Source organism: Zeus faber (genome assembly GCF_960531495.2).
Source record: "Zeus faber genome assembly, chromosome: 4".
Classification (NCBI taxonomy): domain Eukaryota; kingdom Metazoa; phylum Chordata; class Actinopteri; order Zeiformes; family Zeidae; genus Zeus; species Zeus faber.
In genome coordinates, this window is record NC_137191.1 from 6,028,199 (window position 1) to 6,040,015 (window position 11,817).

General features: G+C 47.9%; 1 protein-coding gene across 1 annotated transcript; it reads left to right on the top strand.

The window, feature by feature from the left end:
* The first annotated feature begins 5,833 nt into the window (after positions 1-5,833).
* LOC307229506 (uncharacterized protein) lies at positions 5,834-8,324 on the top strand. The gene is made up of 4 exons (XM_079999505.1): positions 5,834-6,069; positions 6,839-6,956; positions 7,295-7,390; positions 7,764-8,324. The coding sequence occupies exons 1-4, from the start codon at positions 5,997-5,999 to the stop codon at positions 7,822-7,824; spliced, it is 348 nt and encodes a 115-aa protein (XP_079855631.1). The 5' UTR covers positions 5,834-5,996; the 3' UTR covers positions 7,825-8,324.
* Positions 8,325-11,817: the final 3,493 nt, after the last annotated feature.

Sequence of the window (11,817 nt, forward strand, 5' to 3'; positions counted from 1 at the left end):
CTCGCGGAGGAAGTTCACGCAGCAGGTGAGATGGTATTTAGCTGTAATCAATGACCGAGCCATCGCAAATAACGGTGATTGATTTCAATATTCAACTCGTGGTGGAAAGGATGGCACCCGCGGCGTGGCGTGAAAGGATCCACCGGAGGGCCATTGTTGGTGTTAACCGCGCAATTCGACTCTGTTAGCTCTTCCATCGCCTGAAGGGCCTTGATTTGTGTTTGTTAAAAAATCTCTCTGCCTTTATCCGTCTTTTCCGTGCACCAGGGAGTGTTTCCAAACGGAGAGAAGCGCCGCGGCGTTCCTTTGCGCTCCCGCGGCAGTGTCGACGGCGCCGGGATGAGGCCCAGGCTCCTGCTCTGCGCCGTGAACAGGCTGCCCACCATCAACGAGATGCCGGAGGCGACGGGGGAGGACGGGGGCTGCGAGTGCCTCACCCACACCATGGAGGAGTACGCCGACTCCATCAGAGAGCTGTCCCACCCGGCCCCCTACCCGCGCCAGGGGCCCCTCAGGTCCCACAGGCGCTGGGTGACCCGCTGGTCTTCCGGCGACGGCCCGGCGCGCCCGGCGCGCCGTCCCTCCTTGATCCCCCGCGACCCCTGGGCCCCCGTCGCCCCGTCCGACGTGTCCCCCACGGTGGCCGACGAATTCCCCACGGTGGCCGACGAATTCACCTGCGTGACATCGGTGCGATTCGCCTCCAATCCCCTGGACTGGCTGTTCTCTCAGTCCATGTTCACGGGGCTGGCGTGAGCGGAGATGCAGCGTGGTGTCGGAGAGCGGGGGGGGGGTGGGGGTCAAAAGCTGTGGCTAAACGGATTATCCTCGTGAGGGGAGCGGTCTGGATTAATGGCTCATCCTGGGGCCGCGGCTCCAAACAAGATCCACGTCCTGTGGCTTAGGGACGTGCACCGTAAGAGCTGCTTCAGACGCTTCCAAGTGCGGAGAGAAAGACGGGAAGAAAGACAGTGGGACGCGCGCCGAGTCGGGGGCGATTGGCACAACAAATAAAAGGTGCGATGAGGACATGACGGAGGCCGGCGGGTGGAGGAGAAGGAGGATTTATGAAATGCTAAGCACCTTCAGCCAAATGTGATTTAACACCTCCTGCTGTGCCTGGATCAGGCCCGTGCAGAGGGCACATGGAACTACGTTTTAAAAATGCCATCCCCGGCATAACCTGTTGAATTTTAGCAGCCCATAATAACTCCGCCGGCGACGTGAGCTTCCCGCACTGCCCCACCGGCGAGGGCTCGTTTGGACTCGCCCAATCAGGACGCGTTCAGAGCGCGCGCCTCATGAATATTCACATCTTGCCCTGTAGTAAGAGCCGTGCGCCTCCTGCTGGTGCTCAGGACTCCTTCTCCTCCTTTGTCTCTCAATAAAGTCATTTAATCTGGAATCCTCGACGCATTCAAGCACGTTAGCGTTGCCACGTTGTTCTCCTGCCGTGATTGATAAGAATAAAGTCGGGAAAGCAGCTATCGTCCTCTTTTCCTGCTAAAAACACACAGCGGCCCCTGCCTAAATATGGCTATTATTTGGGCTGATATTATTCTGTTTTATCCAAAGTTGACAATTGAATATATTAATTATTAATTATTTATTCGGATTTGGAAAGATAAAGCGTGTCTCCCTGGGAGAAACGCTCAGGGGCCTGTCGGGTCGGGGGCCCCTCTGTTAATCCATGTATAATACAGCTGTTTATACAGAAATCTTGGTATCCATTCATGCCGAAACAACAGCAACAACAAAAACAAAAACAAAAACAGCAACAACAACAGCGCCTGATAAAAAGGGCTCCATGGACATGGAGGTGCTCGGCGGCCCCCTTACTTATATTTCATAGGGAGATATTTAGTTATATTTTGTGCAATGCTGTGTCTGCGATGTCCTGGCCGATGCCGTCCCGCGAGCAGACATTTTGTTCTTCCAGATAAAAACATCCTGCAGAGCATCCTGCAGAGCGGAGGGGTGTACAGTGGAGGTGGTGTTTGTTGATGTGACGGTGCCTCTCAAGACTTCCCTGCTCCTGTCTCTGCGCGATGATTGCCTCCATCTGGTTTCTCCCAAGGGGGCCACGACCGGCGCTCTGGAGCCCGGTCACGGTGTTGTGGTGTTGTGGTGTTTTGGTTTCGGTGTGGTGCAGCTCCCGAGAACAAGGGCCCCGGTCGTATGTTTACCCGAGCAGAACGAGCGGCTCTGAAGAAATAAACAGAAGTGCGGCGTCAGAGCCCTTCACGGATTCCAAAAAAAACACATAATTTCAGAGTTGTAAACGGTGATTTACCGGCACCGGCATGACAGGAATATATATAAAAAAAAAAAAATCATGATTCATCGTAATCTATCGTCATATATCGGAAACCGGAGCGACACACGATGCAAAAAAATGTCCAGAAACCCCTCTGAAGATGGTGTGAGCTGCTCTCCTCCACAAGAACATAAACCTGCAGAGGAACATCAAATAGATTTCATTTTGTGTTTGGTCGTAATGTCCCAGAGAACTGTCGGGAGGCGGCCTTTAAATATATAATACAGCTGCAGAGCGACAGGGGGAACGTTTCGTCTGGAGACAGGGGCATCCAGGTGATTCTGAAAAGCCCTGCCCTGTTTCACCATGAAATACTTGTCAAATAAAGTTGACGCCGGAGACGGTGCTTTCTATCAACGTGGCTGCGTAGCGGGAGAAAAAAAACAACACAGTTTTATTTCTGTTAAATTACAGCCTCCATGTTTTAGCGAGGGGGGTCCGCTCGGTGCGGGCGTGGCAGGGCCAGGGGCGGAATGGCGACGCGTCATTAAAAATGAACGATGCCGTCGGCCGCGTCGGGCATTTCTCCAAAAGTGGCAAAGAAGCGGCTTGAGGTGAGATTCCACTGTGGAATGAATCTGCATGATGTTCAAATCAGAGGAGTATACTGTACATACAGTATACAGATGAATATAGTACTCCCCACAAGTGGAAAACAAAATAAATATATATTTTTCCACAGTGTAATCATATTTTTAGGATAAAAAAATGTATTAATTTTGGTACTACTTATTTACTTTTACTTTTCTACTCTACTTTAAAGTACTGATTTCGTATACTAGTCGTTAATATGCTCTAATGTAATGTACTTATAAAAAGTATATTTGAACACAAAGTTAACTCTAGCTGTACTTTAGTACACTTGTTTAAAGTATATATAGTAGTTATTTTGGTAAAAAAGTATCTAACAATACATGACGATTTTATTTTTTCAGTATTTGAGTACATCTTCAGTACAACTTCTAACACACTTAAAGTTGAAAGTTGAGCAGGTTTCAACATTATGCAAATGAGCAGCGCTGGGCCCCGGGAGACAGCCAATAGGAGGGGAGATACGCTCTCAATGGTGCTGCTCCTTGGAAAATGGACGCCCGGACACATGATAAGGACATTTTTTTTTTTTTCATGAAAAACATCCCTTAAAATATCCATAAAATAAGGAAGCGTCACTTTATATTTCTCCAATAACGACAATTCTTTATTTTAGGCGACGGGCGGCACAAGTTGGCACAGCCTCGTCTGTCAATATAACGTATGTTAAATTTGGAAAGGGAGAGAGGTTTGAAATGTCCGAGGCGAGGTGCACGGACGCCAGGCGCCGTTCACTCTCACACACTTTTCATTTCTACATGTTTGACGAATTTCCTTTGTTTGCTGCTTTAGTCAGAGCTGATTCTCTGGAAGCGCTGGATTTACTGCACACTCACAGCTGCCGGGAAAACAGGGTTTCGATTCCACTGAAAGAACCTCCTTAATGCCCTCAATTAAAAACGTGTTTCTATGGTGTAACATGTGTTGCACTATACTATGGAATGATGATGATATTTACTTATCTGTCCACCCGTCCATTTATCTATTGTTTTTTGTCATTATTATTATTTAATTAGGGTCCTCATCTACAGAACGTAGGATATGTATCCTCTTGTTATTGCTCTGTTTATTCTTCTTCTTCAGCCAAATTGCGTCGGCTTTTTGGGGGCCTTACGAAACTGGAAAGCTCACAAAACTTTGCACACACGTTAGTCCCGGTCCCCCCCGTCCATATTATACGGGGCCCGTGCACGGGCGTGGCAAAATGGACGACCACACCCTCTTTAATATGCAAAAAAATCAAACCTATTCACTTTTTACCATGAAAATTCTTGAAATTCGGTACACTTATGAAACATAACGAGACTTTGAAAAATGTGTATTGCTGTAATTTCCTAAACCCAACAGGAAGTGGGCGATATTGGATTAATGGTGTAATTTTAGTCGCTTTCCACTCATTTACATGCTTTGTACATTCGCCAAAGTCCTCCGAGGCCATTTATCCGATCGACCTCAAACTTGGCGAGTGTCTGCAAGACAACTTCACGATTAAAAGTTATTAAAAGATTGAAAGAAAGAAGATGGCAACGCGTTGAACTTCATGTTCGAAAAAACAGTGTGTTTAGGTGACTTTGGGGGCCTTAAGAAACTCGAAAAAAATCACAAAACTTTGCACACTCGGCAGTCCCGGCCGGATTTCAAATCCTATGGTCCTCTGTATGGGCGTGTCAAAACGGCCTACGCCCCCTAGAAAAAAAAGGAAAAAAATCAAACCTATTCACTTTTTTTCCACGAAAACTCACGAAACGCAGAACGCATATAACATCACTAGACTTAAAAAAACAAAACATTCCCGCCATGATCGAAATCACTAAAAAACATGCACAAGAAACATCGTCTCACAAGCGTTGGAGTTGGTCCCCGGGCGCTGTACTGTGATCTGCCCAGCGCTCCTGGCCTGCCCCCCGGAGGAAGGACGAGCCTCCATGGGAAAAATGCATAAAAGATAAGATTCACGGCCTCCATCTGTGTGTGTGTGTGTGTGTGTGTGGGTGTGTGTGTGTGTGGGTGTGTGTGTGGTTGTGTGTGTGTGTGTGTAGCTGCACGTAATGCATGTGTAAAGCTCTTTCAGCTTTAATCTTTAGACGATTTCTCGCATCCACTTTGAACTTGACGACTGTCTACAAGACGCCTTCACGATTAAAAGTTATTAAAATACTTTGTTTTCGTCACACCATGTGGGGAGTCGCAGAGCCCTGAATTTGAATGTTCGAAAAAAAGGCACTGTTTACGTGACTTTTTGGTCGCTTTTTTGGTCATTTTCATGCTCCGTACTTTCGCCGACTCCTCCAAGCCGACATGTGCACTTTGAGGACCCGGTCATCGCTGCTTGCAGCTTTAATTATTTCTAATCAGTTTTTTTTTTTCACTCTCTTGCCATTTTGGCCTGTCATTCTTCCTCTTGAGACAGTACATTTAGTTTCTCTCTCTCCGTGCTATGGTGAAGTTTATCATTAACCCTAATGACCACACATTCAACAGAACAGTCCATGCTACGCTGACAAATCATTCCAGAAAGGTCAACCTGTGCCTTATTTCTACATAACTGATCCATTCAGGAGTTACTGTTCGGTTCCAGAACCGTTCCAAAACACACTGTTTAATTTAAGATGTTTACATTGAGAAGTAATAACTCTTAGAAGGCACTAGATCATATTATCCACTGTACAGTCAATGGTACAGTCACCCTGGCTGGGGTTCAATATATTACATCATCTTATGGGGAATTCTTGGCTTTTCCTGAAGTCCCCGCCCACCCCGTCCGGAGCGCATTCCTGGATTTTCCTCCGGTGGGTGGAGCTTTCAGCCAAGCTTCTTTTGAGACTGCCGGGAAAAGCCATGGGGGTCTGGGAAAACCCACGCGCTGCCGGCTATAAAAGGAGGGAACGGATGCCACAGGTCGACACTCTTCCCTTCTCTCTTTTTCTCTTTGAAACAAGAGGAACTGGTGGCTTCAGCAGCTCTGAGACCTCTCAGAGTCCTCTCCGACTCCTGTCTGGCTCCTCTACGGCTCCTCTCCGACTTCTCTCCGACTCCTCTCTCCGTCTGGCCTTTCAACTCGACGCCTTTAAAGCACCAAAGCGTGAAGATGCCGCTCGCCGCAAAACACTGCACTCTGCTCCTGGTGCTTTGGGTCGCCGTCTGCGCACAGCTGCACACAGGTGAGTCGGGTCCGGCTTTACCTGGTAGCGCTGCGCATGAGGAGGTCTGCATTCACAAAACCCAGTTCAAGTCATGCCTGGTTTCTTCAAGGCGAGGGAATGGATGAACAGATGTTTCAGCCCCGGGAGGCTTCTTCAGGGTGTTTTACGGTGCATGGTAAAGATGCAGCAGCGCAGATGCAGAGGCACACTTCTGCATCTGTACTGCCAAAAGCAACCAAAAGTTTATCTTTTTATGCGTTGAAGCTCATCTATAGTCAAACTTCTAACACACCAAGTACAACTCAAGCGGTTTAAAAGTTCATAATATTCCTGTTGCATTCATAAAAGAATACTAAAACTACAAATATTTTATTTAGATTTATTTTATTTTATTTATTGTATTCTTATTGAGAATGTATCAATCATAGAATATTATATACTTGAAGTAGTTGTATTAAAGTGAGTTGACATATACTTCAACACACAAAGTACAACTTCAGTGGTTGCAATGTCACACATTTTTAGTGTATTTCTTGTGCATACATAAAAAGTATAACAAATACCTTCATAATACTAAATGCACAATTTAGAATGCATCAATAGTAGAATAATAGCATACTAATTATTAGCATGAATACAAAAGCACTGGTGTTAGTTAGTAGACGTCTGCCCAAGCACAGCTTCAGTGGCGACATTGCAACACATTATTACTGAAGCACAAGTGCGCTTCCAGGAAGGTACAGTGTTGCTAACACGTCGTGGCTCTGCCTCCATCCTCCCCCTGCAGCTACGTTTGTTCCTGGGATGGGGTGTCGGTGTGACACCACCTCCAAGTTCATCAGAGACACCATCGTGGATTTCAACGTCAGTGAGAGGGGACCGGGCTGCGATCACGCCGAATTAATGTGAGTCATATTCTCATGTTGTTATATCCGCAAAAAAACAACAACATTCTTTCTGTTTGCCATGACATCACGTATCGGATCAGCGGTTCGCAACGTGAGGTCCGAGGACCCGCCGCGGGGCTCCTACGAGGGGTTCAAAATGATGTGCAAAATGATTAACAGTTCAAATTCAACTTAATTTAATTTCCAAGACGTGAGAGAATGTACAATAATGACCACACTGAATCATGTCTTACATGAAAAAGAGACTAAATATGATGAAATGGGGGTCAGTGACCTAGTGCGAGCTATCCTCTATATCTTTTGACCATATTTTGTGTGTGTGGTTCTCCCCCCAGAGTCACCGTGGCGAATCCCGGCGCGGGCGGCACCACCCTGGCCTGTCTGAGCCCTGAAGGGAAGCTGGCCAAGGCCTTCCTCAAGTGCTGGGACAGGTAGGCTGCAGGTCGACACCTTGGACGGGAAAGCCGTCACCACCACTACTGCCAGGGCAAAAAAAATAAAATCAATGAGACCGATTGAGAGTCCCGGATCTGAATCACACCGATCTGAGGTGCTAAACGTTTTGTCAGATTGAGCGTCACAAACCCCAAGTGAGGGGCTCAAGTTCTGGAAGTCAAAAACGTTGAAAAACCTCTGGCTTTCAAATGGTCGTGCACGACACCGTCGCCCTTGAATATTCAGAGTCCCTCTCTCTTCTGGTTTTTAACATGTGACCTGTTGCACAATCTTGCATATGTTTCCTATTAGTAAATCCCCGTTGGGCTAATCCCAATTATTTTTCTCCGCTCCTCCCCCACATGGCAGGATACACAGAGATGAGAGCCAGAAGAAGATCTGCGTGAACAAGAGCAAGAAGAGAGAGTGAAAGTAGTAGAGGAGGGCGGGAGGCCACGGAGGCCTGGCGGGGAAAGTGCACTGGAACGGACTCCCACACATCACATGGCGAGCAGAATGTTGAAAGCTGAGCTTTCGTTTCGCTCTCCCACCGGAGGAGGAGGAGGAGGAGGAGGAGGAGGAGGAGAGGGGATCAGAAACGACAGAGTAGGAGGAAGGGGAGCGGAGGAGAGGAACTGCAGGGCAACGTGGTGGGAGACGAACAGGGAGGAGATGATGAGGATGAATTGGAAACTTTGTAATGAGGAGAACATGACAACACTTCTGTCTCTTGAATGTCTTGAATCACTTTTTGGAATCGATATGATTTTGATACGAGCATTATTTATTTACTTATTTATTGTATTATTTATCTTGTGTGATTACACATAACTATATATATATAAATACAATACAATTTATATATATATAAATTGTATTGTTTTTTAATTGTATAATTGTATTGTAATTGTATATATATATATATATTGAACTGCATAAATTGTTTTAAGCAAATAAACCTTATTTTTCACAAAACCCCAGATTTCTGTAATCTTTTTCCACACTGTCCAGAATAAGCCAACTGAACTCCACTCACACCTGGAATCACATTCAGACTAACGGCAGCACGCCGTTCACCATCATCACTAAGTTAGGATTACAACACGAGAAAAGCAAATAACACACAGTTTACACAGAGTAAAGTCCGAAAGATTTCCAACGCGATTGAACCCCAACTGTGTCCATAAACCCATTCAACCGCCGGGGGAATGCCGGGAGAAACCCAAGGAATAGACCAAAAATAGAAACCAAACACATGAGTTTTCGTTTAGGAATGTGATTGACGCTGATGTTAAACGGCTGTTTCTGCTCTGCGCCGCTTGCTCGCGCCGCTTCTGCGACACCGGGTTCTGGCGCCATCCTTTCGCGAAAATGGAGGTCACGCGGGAGGTCGCTGCAGAGGAAATCGTTTTGCTGCGAGTTTGCAACGCCCGGGACGCGGAGATCAATGCGGTGAAAAGAAATGCTCAAGAGCATCGACACCGGGGGGAAGGACGGAGGGACGATACGTTTACCAGAATACAGCGTATGTCCCGACCGCAACCACCACCGCAGCTGTTTCTCACACAGCTGTCCCGCGTTTCTGCAGACTCACCACCCAAAATGGCAGAAACAAGAGGCCTGCCTGCCTTCCAGCGTTTGTTTGAACTCGGGGATGCAGTCGGATCGTGTAAATAAAGTGTGTTTCTCCGGCGGGAAGGCGGTGTTCCGTCTTCCTGTCGATGACGGGCAAACACCACGCACCGCGGACCAAAGCTAAGGCCGGCTATCGATTGTGCCGCGGCCCGCTCTGCCTCCCGGGCCACCCACCCACCCCCCCCCCGGGTGATCAGCCGAGCCGACACGTCTTGATTTCTGACCACTTCTTCTTCCGGGGGAGATAAACTTTGCTGGAGAATATCAGAAGAAGCGCAGCTCACTCCAGGGAAATTAGAGCCGGCTTGCTCTGGGTCGGAGCACAGAGGGTGTGGGAGAAAATAGATCCTCAATAAAACTACTGCTTCCCAGAGTCCTGGGGCTGGGCTCACGCTGCCTGGCTGCATATGCACACACACACACACACACACACACACACACACACACACACACACACACACACACACACACACACACGCACATGCACATGCACGCACACACACACACACATACACACATACAGACACACACACACATACAGACACACATACAGACACACACACACAGACACACATACAGACACACATACAGACACTCACACACACACACACGCACACACGCACATGCACACACACGTACACACACACACACACACATACACACACACACATACAGACACACACACACAGACACACATACAGACACGCACACACACGCACACACACACATGCACACACACACACACACGCACACACACACACACACACACACACACGCGCAAAGGTGAATGTGCTGTAAAAAATGCTAAGCTGCACTGCTCACTCAATAAATACAAAGGCCTCATGGGTGCAACAAGCCGTGTTGTACTTAAATGCTGCTTGTGATGCTTTATATAGTGGCGGTTGTTGCTTGCTGCTCGCTGCTCGGCCCGGCCTCGGCACAGCCGTCAAGGCCGTGACAAAATACCGAGGTGAGTCAAACGTACGAACCTCGCGCCCGGATTTGTACTCAAGTGGTGAGAATGAGCCTGACACACCTGGGCATGGAAGACCTCCTCCAGGCCCCAATCAGCGGCTTCATTCACAATCTGAAAACCCACGGCATGTCCCTCTACGGCACGGACTTAATGACGCAAACATCTGCAGAGAGAGTTGGAGGTCTGATACAAAAAAGCAAAACACAGACTTTCACTTTCAATCTTTGTTTGTTTGCTTGTTTGTTTGTTTTCTTTGTTTGTTTGTTTGTTTCTTTCATTCTTTGTTTGTGTGGTGTGGGGGTGGTGCGGTTTGAGCAGCCACACCTGCCTTGGGTCTAGGTGATGTGGGCTCCAGGATCAGGGTGGCTGTACGCCTGTTGCCCTTTAGACCAATCAAGGAGCAACAGGTAAAACCCCCACCCCCACACACACAGGAGAGGAGCCCGTGTCATGACATGCTGTCCACCTGCTCCGGGCTTGTTCCACCTTGCCCACAGGCTACAATAAAAACGGTTATCGGACCCCCTGCCACAGTGGCGCCTGGACAGTGACTCTCTGGCACGATGGAGGGCCACAGAAGGGCCTCCGTGCTCGCCATCCTCTCACCCCCGTCGATCCCTTCAATAAATTCCAGTCGTTACTGGCCTCCACGGCCGCCTCTGTGCCTTGCGCTTGGGCTCACCGGCCTCAGCCGTAACTTTATTCAGCCGCAAAGGACGCAAACTGGGTTAGTCTCATCACACCTACGTGTGCATTAATCACAACGCAGGCCTGGCCGCGCTCCCTCCTCTCCCAAAGCATAATTTGTCTCACGGAACGCCGAGTGCACACGCCGTTCCAGCTGATGAAAGCAGCGTTAGCGCCGTGCCGTAATAAGTTGTGTTGATACTACTCTCCACCACGATAACACTTTACTGGAGCTACCGGGGTGCGTTGCTAAATGTTTCTTCAAAATGTTCTTCCGCTTAAACAGGCTGCTTCAAAAGGGAGAAAAACAAAACGTTACTCCTCGCGCTCTCCCTTTGTGCGAGTGACAGGGCGAGTCATGTTGGCGAGATCGTGTCAGCTTTTGCCCTTTTTGGATCAGTACACATGTCACCGGGATACAAGGTGTCGGAGTTGTTGCCGCGCTTATTACACAGTTCTCCTGGCTGTCAAGCCGACTCGACGCTCACCGGCGACAAACATCAAACGCTGCATCCGCGGCGCGTCCCCGCATTATTAAAAGCATTGATTTTCGGAGACTTTTCATGTTCTCACAATTGCTACAACTAATTTGTCAGACACTTTGTAAAAGCTGCGACAAGCACGTTTAATTTTTAAACATTCTGCGGCAGGCTGCGCGAGTCCTGAGAGGGATCTCTGCATTTTATTTCCATGATATTATGTGTTGTTCCCTGTTGCTTTGAAGTTTATATATAGCTTTGTTAAAAGAAGAAGAAAAAAAAAAACAGGCGAGCGCTACTGTCTCCCTTGGAATAATATGCGCCGTTGTACGCTGGAGCAGCTGAAATCAAAGTTGTGTGAGGGCTGCCAGTGGCTTCTGTGTAGTCCGACCGCCCCACGCTGTGCATTAGATGTCGAGAAAAACTTTTCCAAAAAATATTGAAAAAAATGACGCGTCCTAATATTTTATTCATATGTGCGGATTCGCAAAATCGCCTGTTGATGGAGCTGTCAGACAAAAGTGAAAAGTGTAAATTGGCCAACATGTTTGCGCCGTGCAATATTTATGAGGCGCCGTCCCATCAAGGCTTTCATGTGCTTTTTTTCCGGCCGCTTCCGCTCGGCCGGTCGAGGAGAGCGGTCATC

What these genes read in the sequence shown, in the direction of transcription:
- LOC307229506 (XM_079999505.1), top strand. Translation starts at nt 5,997, where the DNA reads ATGCCGCTCGCCGCAAAACACTGCACTCTGCTCCTGGTGCTTTGGGTC. An exon ending in CTGCGCACAGCTGCACACAG is followed by an intron (nt 6,070 to 6,838) that starts GTGAGTCGGGTC and finishes CTCCCCCTGCAG; the next exon opens with CTACGTTTGTTCCTGGGATG. An exon ending in TTCCTCAAGTGCTGGGACAG is followed by an intron (nt 7,391 to 7,763) that starts GTAGGCTGCAGG and finishes CCCACATGGCAG; the next exon opens with GATACACAGAGATGAGAGCC.